Source organism: Strix uralensis, chromosome 1, assembly GCF_047716275.1.
Source record: "Strix uralensis isolate ZFMK-TIS-50842 chromosome 1, bStrUra1, whole genome shotgun sequence".
Taxonomy (NCBI): Eukaryota; Metazoa; Chordata; class Aves; order Strigiformes; family Strigidae; genus Strix; species Strix uralensis.
This window is the reverse complement of record NC_133972.1, coordinates 161,936,394-161,950,141: the sequence shown is the minus strand read 5'-3', so window position 1 is coordinate 161,950,141 and position 13,748 is coordinate 161,936,394. Positions and strand designations below refer to the sequence as shown.

The 13,748-nt window shown below is 40.7% G+C and overlaps 1 protein-coding gene across 5 annotated transcripts in view; it reads left to right on the top strand.

The window, feature by feature from the left end:
* Positions 1–12,161, top strand: part of ZHX1 (zinc fingers and homeoboxes 1) — a 28,146-nt gene extending 15,985 nt beyond the window's left edge. For 3 of the 5 annotated variants that reach the window (XM_074887380.1, XM_074887365.1, XM_074887371.1), the window contains one exon: positions 1,465–12,161. In XM_074887380.1, coding sequence (XP_074743481.1) covers positions 1,682–4,306 — 2,625 coding nt within the window. In that variant the 5' untranslated portion in view covers positions 1,465–1,681 and the 3' untranslated portion in view covers positions 4,307–12,161. The remainder of the gene's footprint in view (positions 1–1,464) is intronic. The other 2 variants (XR_012631326.1, XR_012631325.1) reach the window with 2 other exon arrangements.
* Positions 12,162–13,748: the final 1,587 nt, after the last annotated feature.

Genomic DNA, 13,748 nt, shown 5'->3' with positions numbered 1-13,748 from the left:
TGGAACAGCACTGAGTGGCAGCTGTGGATGAACAGTTTTGTCTTTTGCCTAAAGAAAAAATGGGAAGCTAAGAATTATTTATCTTCTTTCCTACCCACAAGTTCTGCCCTCCTATAATCAAAAAGAAAGAATCATCTTACTGTACAGTGAAAACAGTGTTTCTTTTCCCCTTCCCATTTCTTGTAACTGCATTTCTTCCTTTTTACACTGTTCTTTTTCCTTTAAGACTTTGTCATGAACAAAGCTGGCCTTCTGTTTTTAGCCTGTTACATGCTGTTCCCTTTCTAAACCTTCTGAAACAGCTACTGAGTATTCCCCTTGAAGTTGAGCATGCCCCCACTTCGGGAAGTAGATGATGTTCCACTGTCTAAAAATTCATGTACCTATGGGATTACTGTTATGAGAAATCAGTGTCTGATTTTATTTCAAGAAGAAAACTACTACAGAATTTATAACCCTCTGCAGAAGTTTGTGCATCATTTCCAACAGACTAGTTCTGGTCCCTGTGGGATAAAATTCTCTCAAGTCTATGCTATTTAAGATTACATTTATTCTCTGAATTTCTATAGGCCTCAAATTTATTTGGTGGTACTTTCGATTTCTTAGAAATGGACAAGGAATTCTAAACATAATTTTGTTTGGCTTCTGCTTGCTATATCAGTCTTTAATGCTTTTTTCCTCTGGTACAGTTCACACAATCAATCATGTCCCTGTTAATGCATAGAAGCATGAAAACAGATTTCAGTTAATTGCCATGTGCTAGCAATCAACTTTTATTGGTTTGGGATTGGTCTTCAATTGGAGAATGACATTTGGGGAGCTAGGAAGAAAGGATAGTCATCTTTTGTCTGTCAAAGTGCCTTAAAAAGGCATTGTTCTGCCTGTTTTCAGTCTTGGGAGAAAGGCCCTGCACTTGCTTATGTTTGCATATATAATGCAATAGAAAAACACTCTTAAGCCTGCCTTTTCTGGGACCCTTCACAACCTCTGACATGAAGGACATGACAGAGTCAGTAGTAGAGATGTCATACTAGGGTTGAGTTTGTGATAGGAAGGACTTGAGTTCACAGGGCAGTCGAGAAATGTTGTCATAGTTTAGGCAAAGCAGTTCAAAGGCAAGACTGCAAAAGTTATATAGGACAACTAACCTCAACATGCCAAGAAAAAGGCTTCTGAAGAAAGGGAAACAGTCAGAAAGTTACCTGTTTTACACCATCCTGTGTTTTATGCCTTTCAGTGCATTGACACGCACTAAAACAAATTTCAGCCTGTAATAAGTGGATTGGATTTTGCCTTTCTTAACTAGCTTCAAGTAACTCTTTTTGGAATGGGTCTGCTGTTTTCAGGGGATGAACAGTGGCAGATTGAACCACAAAGGACCGAATTACCTTAAGCTAAAATACGTAGCAGAATAGAAATTACTCTTTAAATTGAACTAATTCCACTGTCTCTTCTTTGCTACAGGTGGTGGATGTGGACTTTAAAACAGTGTCTCTCAACATTTCATCCTCAACTATCTATTTTTAAACTGATTGCACTACAAAAGGAAAGCTGCTAATGGGATAAATGTTGAGACTTTACAAGAACTGACTTGAAGTACCAAAAGCCATTATTATTAATCAAGAAGAGCTTGAAGCTAGGTCTGTACCTGACCAGTCAGTATCATTCTCACATAACAGGCATGGCAAGTAAACGAAAATCAACAACACCGTGCATGGTCTTAGCCAACGAGCAGGATCCGGATCTAGAAATGGTATCAGACTTGGAGGAAGGACCACCTCTACTCACGCCAGCAGATAACCCTACAGCAGAGAGCGTAACAAGTGACGAGGATGTTCATGAGTATGTGGATTCAGACAATCAGAAAAATACAAATAAAGTAGAAGGTGGTTACGAGTGTAAATACTGTACTTTTCAAACTCCAGATCTCAATATGTTTACTTTTCACGTGGATTCAGAACATCCCAACGTAGTATTAAATTCATCCTATGTTTGTGTAGAATGCAATTTTCTTACCAAAAGATATGATGCTCTCTCAGAACATAATTTGAAGTACCATCCTGGAGAAGAGAATTTTAAATTGACCATGGTGAAACGTAATAATCAGACAATCTTTGAACAAACAGTGAACGATCTCACTTTTGATGGGAGTTTTGTTAGAGAAGAAAACGCTGAACAGGCCGACTCTTCTGAGGTCCCCTCATCGGGGATCTCAATTAGCAAAACTCCTATTATGAAAATGATGAAAAACAAAACTGAGACTAAACGTATCGCTGTTTTCCACAATGTAGTTGATGACATTGCTGGTGAAGAAAAGGGAACTGAAAATGAGCCAAACTCTGAAGAAGTAGTAGAAAACCCACCACCGGCAGTTTCTGAGTCAAAAGCGAGCCATTCGGTTGTTTGCAGTGCAGCAGATGTGGCTAGTGCAGTGGTGACTCCAGCACCAGTGCTTCAGCCTGGGGTGGCACAGGTTATAACAGCTGTTACAGCTCCACAGAACTCCAACCTGATTCCAAAAGTCCTAATACCTGTAAATAGCATTCCAGCCTATAATACTGCTTTGGATAACAATCCTCTTTTGCTTAACACCTACAACAAATTCCCATATCCAACCATGTCAGAAATCACTGTTCTTTCCACTCAAGCTAAGTACACAGAGGAACAGATTAAAATATGGTTTTCTGCGCAGCGTCTGAAACACGGTGTGAGCTGGACGCCAGAGGAAGTGGAGGAAGCAAGGAGGAAACAATTTAATGGCACAGTGCATACTGTGCCACAGACAATTACTGTTATTCCAGCACACATTTCTGCCGCTAGCAATGGTTTACCTTCAATTTTACAGACATGCCAAATAGTTGGTCAGCCAGGACTTGTTCTCACCCAAGTTGCAGGTGCAAATACATTACCAGTAACAGCCCCAATAGCTTTGACTGTAGCAGGAGTCCCAAACCAAACACAGTTACAGAAGAGTCAGATTCACACTGCTCAGCCTGTTGCAGAAACCAAACAAGTAGCTGCTGTTCCAGCCCCTCAGCCTATCAAAAATGAATGCGCGCTGATGAATCCTGACTCCTTTGGAATCCGAGCAAAAAAAACTAAGGAACAGCTGGCAGAATTGAAAGTCAGCTACCTTAAAAATCAGTTTCCTCAAGATTCAGAAATTGTAAGACTTATGAAAATAACGGGCCTGACTAAAGGAGAGATCAAAAAGTGGTTCAGCGATACACGCTACAATCAGAGAAACTCAAAGAATAATCATGGGATTCATCTCAACAGTGATTCGTGTGCCACCATTGTTATTGACTCAAGCGATGAAATGAATGAGTCCCCAACGGGAGTCACTCCACAGAACAAGTCATCATGGAGCGCTTTTCCTGATTTCAACCCGCAGAAATTCAAAGAGAAGACTGCTGAACAGCTGCAAGTCCTCCAAGCAAGTTTTCTTAATAACCCTGTCCTTACTGATGAAGAGATGAATAGGTTAAGAGCCCAAACCAAACTGACCAGGAGAGAGATTGATGCCTGGTTTACAGAAAGAAGGAAATCAAATGTCTTGAAGGAAGAGGGAGCTGACTTGAATGAGAGCAATGCTGGCAGCTCAAAAGAAGAGACTGGAGAAACATCTGTGGGAGATGGAGCAGCAGGAACCAAATCAGTGTGTTCCACTTCAAGCAAAATAGGCAAAAAATCACCAGAGCAGTTGCACATGCTTAAAAGTTCCTTTGTCCGTACTCAGTGGCCATCTCCACAAGAATACAACAAGCTGGCAGAAGAAACTGGGCTCCCAAGATCAGAAATTGTGAGCTGGTTTGGAGATACTCGCTATGCTTGGAAAAATGGAGGATTGAAATGGTATTATTATTACCAGAGCGCCAATGCAAACAGTCTGAACGGCCAAGGCTTTGCGAGAAAGAGAGGAAGAGGAAGACCAAAGGGGAGGGGGAGAGGGAGGCCTCGGGGGAGACCTCGAGGAAGCAAGAGGTTAAATTGCTGGGACAGAGGTGTGTCTGTCATAAAATTCAAAACTGGAACCGCAATCCTAAAGGACTACTATATGAAGCACAAATTCCTTAATGAGCAAGACCTCGATGAACTGGTAGCCAAATCTCACATGGGATATGAGCAGGTCAGAGAGTGGTTTGCAGAAAGGCAAAGAAGATTAGAACTTGGAATAGAGCTGTTTGATGAGAACGAGGAGGAAGATGAAATGCTGGAAGATCAGGAAGATGAGGAAGAAACAGATGATAGTGATACTTGGGAACCCCCCCGACATGTTAAGCGTAAACTTTCAAAATCAGATTGACATGCGATTTGGGGGCCAAAACCCAATGAATTAGGTTTGATGTTATGGTGAAGAGCCAGATGATTTTCCATGGCCTTCAATTTAGCAAGCACCTGCTTAGCATTTTCCTTCTACATAAAAGAACATGGGCAAGATGCTACCTGTGCAGGCAACAACTGTTTGCTTCCTTGCTACAAGCGATGGACATCCTTAGGCCTAGCCTAGGACATGGGGTTATAAATCAGATTCAGTTCAGCTCCTCCTCTTCCACATTACCAGTCGGAAGGTTCATGTTCATCATTCATGTGACTGCTTCTCAATATTTAATTGCCTTATGTTGTTTAATTCCAAAAAAACACAGACATGTTTTTCGTTGATGTAGGAGAACATTGCCTGCTCATGAAGGAGGAAAATACAAAAACCTAAGATGTCTTTTTGCAAACATCGCTTCACCTGAAAGGTTTCAAGGCCTGGGTTTATTTCTTAAGGAAAGAGTTCAAAACAAAAGAGAAGGGGAAAAGTGTGACAAAGGAATCAAATGAACCTAGGGGTGAGGATTGCTTGGTTTAAGAAAATGAGGTGATATTGGCACCTTTTGTGTATCTTCAGAGTGTTTTGGGTTTACAGAACTTGTGCTGAAATGTTCCTTGTTGATAATTATTTAGACTGAATGAGTCTAATGCTAGAAGATGCTTTTTGTTACATTTAATCAGTGTATCCTACATCAATTTAATTTAAATGCCTGACAGACTTGATGCAGTTGATAGTAACATTTGGTTTTAGCTTGTGCATTCTTTCCTTTGTTGGAAATGGTAAGAAAAGTACGTATATTTCTAGCTGAAAAGAATAATTTCTTGAAATCTTACACTGAATTTTAAGGTAAACGTGAGGCGGAAACTGCCTAAAAGCTGTTCAGAGTTGCTTGGGGTTCTGTAAGAATACACAGATACAGAGACGAAAAGCGTCTTCGGGTGCTAGTAAGAAAGATTTTCAAGTTGTGGCTATGACATGATGTTTAATTCTCAAAAAAAATGAGGTTATATGGCTTTTAGATTCTTACAAATGATAAACACGCTTGTGTTTACTTGTTCTTCAGTGATAGCCCAGTTGAATGATTTGTGTGCATGTTTAACCTAAATTCATCCTAATGGATTGAGCTCACCACTATGCTGATTGTTCTTAGGGCTGCTGGGGAAACACACATTTTTAGAGGTGGTTTGATCTACCTGAACTGAACGCCAGAAGTAGTTTAATCTGATACAGAACATCTACATCTTGAACAAGTGTCTTTAAAACAGAGGGAGGGGGGAAAAAAAAGCCATTTAGTCTCAAGACATAGAACTCTGAGTTTGAATTAGCAACTTAAAAACAATGGGCCAAATTCACAGGAGTTAGTTTAGGCAGATGTCTGGCGTCCTAGGAACTGCCACTCTGAGGACAAGTAGATTGTGTTCTTGCTACGATCAGTCTGTATTTTTTAGGGATAAGTTACTTTATACTTGGATGTCAAAAGATAATGATGATGAATTGGTGCTGCTGTTATTGCCAGCATTGTCTGCTTTTACATTGGCACTAACAGAAAGGATACTAGCAACCTCCTTTTGCACATCTGTCAGCATCTCCTCTGTAGGCTTCTGCATCTGATGACCAATGAGAGACAGATTAGTGTAGAGAAAATACGTCCTAATGTTTCCACATTTCCAAGAACCTAATCTGGAATTACTCTTTCTTCCTCACAGTGATAACTGTCAAAAGACCAAGAAAGGCCTTTTAGTCATGATATTCTGAAACAGAGGAGCCCATGTTAGATCTGTTTTTCATGCCTGATAGTGGGTGAAACCCAGGTCAAAGCAAGAAACATCTGATGAAAAAAATATTAACTCGCCTTTCTCTCTGGACACTTGTAGCAGTCCGTCTGCTCCAAGGTTGAACAGGCTGCCTGAGTTACAGGAGGATGTTGTATGTGAAAGCCATTTACTGGGGTGAGCTCTTCTGACTATTTGAGATTGCTGGAAAGAAAAAGGCCATGGCTTTTGGTGTGTGTCACGAATTTGATGATAAAACTATTGCCTGGCTTCCAAGACTCAAATTGGTGAGGCACAAAGTGGCCAGTGGTGCTGGAGAGGACTAGCCAAGAATCCCTTGGTTTAACTTTGGAATGGGGGAGGAGAAAAAACATGTTGTCAGCATATTTCATTGGACTCCTTATGACTGGATGTGAGATGCTGTAAGAGAGATCAGGGTCTGGCCCTTTCAGCATCGACTGCTACGTGTGGTTGGGAGGTATTCGTGTTTGGCTGGTAATGGTATGGATGAGGCTGTTGTAGATGCCAGCAGATCGAAGAAAGACTTACATTAGCTTCAAGCTCCGCTGGGAATATGGGGTCAAAAATCAGTGGTTGCTGAGTGGGAAAGGACAAAGCTAGTAGGGAGAGAGATGCTATTTTTAAGTTTCCAAAAATACTAAAGCAGATCATTAAAATCCTTGGGAATATGCCTCTAGCAAGCAAAATCTGGAGTGCCTTAATCCTTAAGGTTGACCCAGAATTAATTTTCTTTTTAAAAAAACAAAACTAAAACCCACCCAAGCAACCTGTCCATAATATCTCCATTTTTTGTTAGCAGAGACTGCGTTTATGTTAGCATTAAATCCAACCTTCTTTAAAAGATGGGAAAAAATAAAGATCCAAGTTAATGATCTGATTAAACTGGGAAATTTTCCATTTTGGCAGTGTTCTGTTAAATAACACTCGGCTACAATGGTAGGCCTTAGCACATCTGGTCTGAAAAACACAGGAAGAGGAAATACATTGTTTATCAGACTAAATATAGTTGGATTGGATGTCTTCTTTCAGTAAAATGGTCAGAGATGGTGACTGATGTATACTGGGCCAGATTTTCGGTTGCTGTAAATATTACAGTTCCATGTATTCCAGTAGTTAGAATAGTATTTACAGCCCATTGAGGATCATCATCTCTTTGCAGAGTATAAAATTTAAATTAAACCATGTGCTGTGGATCAGCTAATGAGAGATGCAGAGTGTCCACATTTCCTTTGGGCTACATGCACGTTGTAAGCCTTTCAGTTGTGCCAAGGATGAGAAAAATCTGGGTGAGTTCAGCCTAAAGAAAGCAGTTGAATGCATTCATTATTGCTCATAATCTCTCTGTTATTTCTGTTTGAACAAACAGAGTCCATCAATTACCAGTTTATTTCATGTTTACAGCATGTGTATATTTGCACTGTGTACTGGGAGAGAGGGAAGCTCCTTCCGGAGACCTCCTGCGTCAGGACTGACAGGAGAGAAGCATTGGAAAGAGCTATCAGCATGCTGGTCTCTGTGAATTGTGGTTGTGGCTGGTGGGAACTCAAAGCTGCTGGTAACAGTAGTTTAGCTCAGATTCATCTCGGCCAACCTTAGGCTGCTGTGCTCCTTGCCTAGGTGCCCAAGGCACACTGTATAGTCACTTGAGAGGAAAGAAATCGCCTGGTGGGTGGAGAGGATACGGCACCTTCTCATTCTACCAGTTACATACAGGAAACTTCCTGAACTTTTAAGCACATCGGCAAGTGTCTTTGCGATGAACCTGAGCACTGCTGTGCTCATCAGCAGCACGCCCCTGCAGCCTGGCTCCCTCCTGTAGCTTATGCACACCCGCAGGGTGTTTTGGAAGCCAGTTGGACTGAGCTATGTTGACAGTGGGGAGGGAAGGGGCAAGAAAGTATGTCTACCCTGGGGTGAGTGTCCAGTGTGGGGTTTTGTGTATTTCCCTGCTCAGTGAAGAACTGTGTGTAGATGAGCCTGTGGTATGTTCTCTGTATTTGTGTGGAGCTTCACCTCTTAGGTTTGAGCTAGTTATGAACCAGGCTTCAGTGATTGTCATTGATGGTGAGATGAAGAAACTCTGATCTTGCTCAGACCTTACCTCTGGTTTGTTGTCAGTCTTCGTTGGGAGCACTGTTTCAGAGTTCAGCTGTGAGCACCAGTTCCTTTAGAGCTAAGGTAGAGCTTTTCTCTCCATCTGCTGTTTCTGCCAGGAGTACCTGATCTGATGACGCTAGTTACTGCCGTCTTTGGAATTCAGCTAAAGGGAGAATAAAGATAATCCTGTGCCAGAATGGAAAGAAAGAAGGGTTAAAAGAAAGCAAGCAGTGTCACAACCGGGTGAGGCATCCACCATCACTGTATCACGCTGCTTCATGGCATGTTTTGCTCTTGCTTCTGAGTACAATGAAAGAGCACAGTTCCATCTTAAACAGTGCTGTCTTCCCAGTACCAACCTCTCACTGACCCCATGGTTAGTGTTTGTTGTAAAAAGAAAGACCTATTCCTCCCTGGAGGCTTGAATGAACTAACAGAGTGCTGGCTTGTAAGAAGTGGAAAGAAGGGAAGATGCAGAAGCTTGAAGGCTCTTAACTTTTGCTTGCCCTGCTGAATTCAGTTACCTAGAAGTTGATAAGAAAAGCAAATTTTACTCTTGTTCTGACAGAACAAGTAAAGTATTGCAATCACTCATTTTTAACACATAGAAATCTCTGCCTTGTTTTGAAAGCAAAGGAGAGGAAAGATATCTAGTACCTCATGATTAGAATTTAGTGGATTATCTCTAATACAGTATAGTAAATGAGGCCATTCCCTTTTTTAACCTTGTCCAGTACCATTTTAAAAACTGTTTTTTTCATGCCATTATATGCAATATGGTGTCTGGCTGTAACTTTGATTGTTGGGAAGGAAACTTGCAATGTCCTCACATGACATGAAATAATTTTTCTAATGCATGATTTGCTGACTTTGGGCAAAAGCCTATTTTCTTCCTGCTCGCCAAGGAACTGTTGAGGCAGGCAAATGCACTCCCTTCTCCTCAGAGCAGAGAAAGCATTTCTGGAGCCCATACAAAGTGATTCATGGCCTTATGCAGTCCCCGTAGGCCAGAAAGCCCAAAGATGCAGACACTTTTCCTCCTCCGTTTTCCTCTGAAATGAGAGCACGGCAGTAACTCTGACAACTAGTCTCTGGCTGCTGAGTAACCAAGCTGTAGTTTAAGGTGGGGAGCATCTTCCCTTTTGCACTTAACGGAGTACTGTGTATCCAGGCTGGATTTCAGTATTTGCTTCTGTAAATATGACAGTATCGATTTGCATCCCCGACCTGAATCCTGTATCTGTCTATATTCATATCTCCCAAGGAGAGAAGATAATCTTTAAGCTTCTGTAATATTAAATATCCCTGCCCTAACCTGAATGCACAAAAATAGAGTGCAATGACATATAGCTACTTTCTTTGATTTAATTTATTTTTTTCTTGGAAAATAATTTTGTCTACATTTAGTAGTAATGAAAAGATGGTATCAATGATTAGAGAGCAGTGAAACTATTGAGAGTTGTTCATGATGCCTGGGATGCTCGTGTAAACTAGAGATGGGAAGGGCTAGTAGAGGGCTTGGTTCCCTGCACTGAACAGTGCTGGATTACACCTGTACTCTCCATCAAACTTGTAATTTAGATTTAGCAAGTAGCATGACACAAACTTACCAGGTCAAGTTACTTGAGGTTTGGTGATGTATTGAAATCCTGTAGGAAAAGATTTTAAAATGAAAGTTGTAGCAAGGTGAAAAATCCCCTCAATAGCTACGTGTACACACTCAATAGCTCAAATTTTTGTATTGTTTTCTCACTTTTAAAAAGGGAGATTCTGAAGCACAGGCAGGTAACATCCAGTATTTTCAAGTTTAATGGTTGGAGCTCTTGGGAGTTTTTCTCCTTCAGTGGTGAAGAGCATCTGCACTTTTTCAGTGGATAGTCATTGCAAAACTGACTTACATGACATTGTAAAATGTAGAGTGATAACTGAGGATCCCGTAGCACTTTTCATGAATTAAGGTGGGATTCGTCTGCATCTGAGCAAGACACCATAGCTAGTCAGTATACCTAACAAATGCAAGCCTGCTTATCCTACATGCCTGGAGTTGGTCAGATGAACTGCACCCTGAACTCCGTTGACTCTTAACACGTGGCTTGCAGGCAGACAGAGACACTACAGACATCTGAAATTAGGTGAGGTGAATCTTCACCTGGGAGTGTGCTGGCTGGATTGCAGCACTTTGTGTTGTGGTTAGCAATGGTACTTACCTCTGCTTCTGACTTGATGCTTGTTGGGAAGTGTGAGGCCTTTTTGGTTTTTTCTTTTTTGCTTTTTTTTTTTTTCCTGGAGCAGGTAGCACTACAGTGGTGAATAAAGTAACTGATCCTTGGTTATAATACTGTGGCCTAAAAATGATCTGGGGTTTCTCAAGTATTTTAGAGATAAGGTTACTATATGAACATTGGACGGTGCATAACTTAGAATGTGTTAAGACACATAATATTTGTGTCCCAGCTGATGAAAGTATTTCCTTATGCTTATCCAATACTAGATACCTATCATGAAACTTTCCCTAAAGAATCTGCTAGAATGACAGAAGATTCAAGTCTTCATCTGGGATATGAAATGATCAACTGCAAGAGCTCCATTATGATTTCAAAATGTTCCCCCGCCTCCAGTTCCAACTTACAAAAGTGTTTCCTATTTTGCATAGTTGGCTATCTGCATGTATGCTTACAGTCTGTACAGAAATGCACTAAAATGAGTTGCCCTACCTGGGAAGGCTTTATATTGTATAGAAAATGTGGCACTAGGTACTGCTCTTCATGTGCACAGGAGAGTTAACAGGTGTCGATCTCGTTTACAGAAATGATGGCGCTTTGCAATTTTCTATAATATATTGCAATATATTTAAATGTCCTGTTTGACATGTGAAATGAAATTAAGTTAATGCATTGTTATGTATTTGAAGTACGAGGAAGACGATTCACTAACGACCAGCAAGGTTTTTAGAAGGTGTCCAGTATGTAGCCCTCTGTGTGATCTGTCTGGTGTATGTGATGTTAAAGGAAGCAACAATACTGTCACTGTTTAGAATGAAGAGTTTCTTTTGAATGATGCAATAGCTTACAGTGTCTTTCCTTTGTAGCTGCCCAGTGTGGTGAAGGGGAAGCAATTCTTGAAAAAGTTCAAGATAACTGGTTAACTGTGAATGGGCCTAATCTTTCGTGAAACCAAGAAAATTTTTGGACACACACAGGACTTGAATACTCAAAAGGATTGGAACTTAGTGTTGTGCCAAAGTTAAACTACTGCAGTTGGCAGAAGTTCTGCACTGTAAATAGAAGACTGATTAAAAGCTTGTAAAAAAAAAAAAAAATCAAATTTTAATACAGTACATTTTTATTCTGATACATGATGGAAACATTCTGTTTTAGACCTTTTTTGAAGAGGCTTCAGTGACCACTAGATTTTGTCCTCTTATATTTTGTTTGGCCTAATACTATATGTTCTAGTAAGATGGGCTTTATTGCCTGTGTTCTTTGATATGTGATTAAGCTTATAGCTTTGAGTGACCAAACATTTTACAGAGTAAAAGTTCTTAGAAACAGTATAACATAACTGATATTTCTGTGTCTTATTTATCAGGCTCTGCACAAACTTGGAAAGTTGTGCTGGACTTGTACAACTCATATATGGGAACGCAGCATACTTCTGGATATTACAAACCTAAGCCTTTGTGGCAGTATGGATCTTGTCTTTGGATTTATTTTTGTTATTTTCTTGAGGCAAAGAGACAAATGGATGCTGCTGTAAAATATTTGTAATATTTGCCATTATTGCTTTCTGTAGCAATTACTGCTTTTGCTTCAACAGATAAAGAAAATAAATCGGAGATAGAAAAATCCTGAAAGACGCTGGTAGAAGAAAGGATCATGTGGGAACTTCTGAAAATAAACTTTGTACCAAAAATTTGAAAAAAGAAATAATGGAATAAATGTCTCTTTACTGAGTGCGTGTGGTTTTAAGAGGTGATGTGGAAACCAGGAACCATGTCGGTATGAAAATGTCACAAACCAGATCTTCTCAAATGTCTTTTTTCCTGTTTCACAAAACTGAATTTCCCTGATTCCTCAGATGCATTGAATTTGGAGAACTGGCTTGGCTGAACAGCCAGCGTGAGGTCAGCTTCATGTGCGAGACAGTACAGCTGCTTGTTGCTGAACTGTTCTGCTGTGTCAGCAGGCCAGGGACTTCCACGTGATTTTTCTCATTAAGGCAGATGCTCTTTATCGCATTTAAAATATTTGGGGGAGGGAAGAGTAGGGGCGAGTAGGAACCACCTCCCTGCTGAAGTCCCTGTCAGGTGGACATCATGCTTCATGGCTGTTTTTAACATTAACATGTGCCTTTTCCTCAGAGAAGAAGGGTCTGAGAGGAGCACTTTCTGTTGAGCTCTGCATCTCTGGTGAGCCTGAGTTGCTGTCACCCACAGAAGCTCCCCACCAGTGGCAGTACTTGTATCTTGCATCAGCATGACTCATCACACCTGTCTACTTCAACTGTTGGGCTGCAACTGGAGGGCTCAAGACCCAGTCTTCCCTGCAGGACCCGGCATTGTGCCTGCAGACCTATCCCCGCCTGAGAAAAAGATATTTAAGGCGATAGAATCATTCCTGTGCTGTAGCTCATGTCAGTCCTGAAAAATTACATCCCTAGCTGAAGTAGCGACCTATGCACAGGCCTGGAGATGAGCACTAGCAGCCAGTACAGCTTGGTGTTTGGCCAAATAGTTTTACTCGATTTGGTGGAAAAAAAAAAAGGGGGGGGGGGGGAGAAAGAATGCTTATTCAAGAATCCGTCAGCTAATGAGGGAGTTATGAAAAGCCCTGGATTATGCACACAGTCACCTTTTTTTAAACAGTTACCTTTTTTGTTTACAGTGTTATCAGCAATTCCAAAATGCTGCAATTCAGTCGATATTTTCACAAGAGACCAGCTGGCTTTGTGGGTTGTTTCCCCTCTCCCAGCCTCCTCTTCCCAGCCCCTTCCATCTTCCATTTGTTTTCATAACAATACTGTCAACTACTATTTTTAAGAATTTAAAATACCAAGCCACTTTGTGCACTGCCTTATTTTTCTTTTTATGCCAGAAAGTCCCCTCTAGAATGATGTTAAACTGCTCCCTGTGGTCTTGGCGTTGCTTTGAAATGCTGCTGGTGGTGGTCTTCAGTCTGTTGGATGGTGGTTTCTAACATCTTTGGTTGTTAAATGACTTGCTGCACTTCATATACTGTAAAATGAAACCTTTGAATATTATATGTTTCTACTGCTATAATGTTGAATTATTAGCATTGTGACTAATTCCTCTCCCATGTGTGTTTCTTTACAGGCTCAGTGCTGAGCTGATGTTCGTTACCTTAAAATACTTATTTGGTAGAAGGAAGAAAAGATAGAAAAAGGGAATGAAAGTGTGTGTCACACCTAGTTGATTTGTGTCTTTGGGTGAAAATAAAGGTCAGTGTTGGCAGTAATTCTCCTCTTAGTGATTTTCAGTTTTCCTAAATGAAAGCCAAATAGGAAAAAACATAATTGCAGTG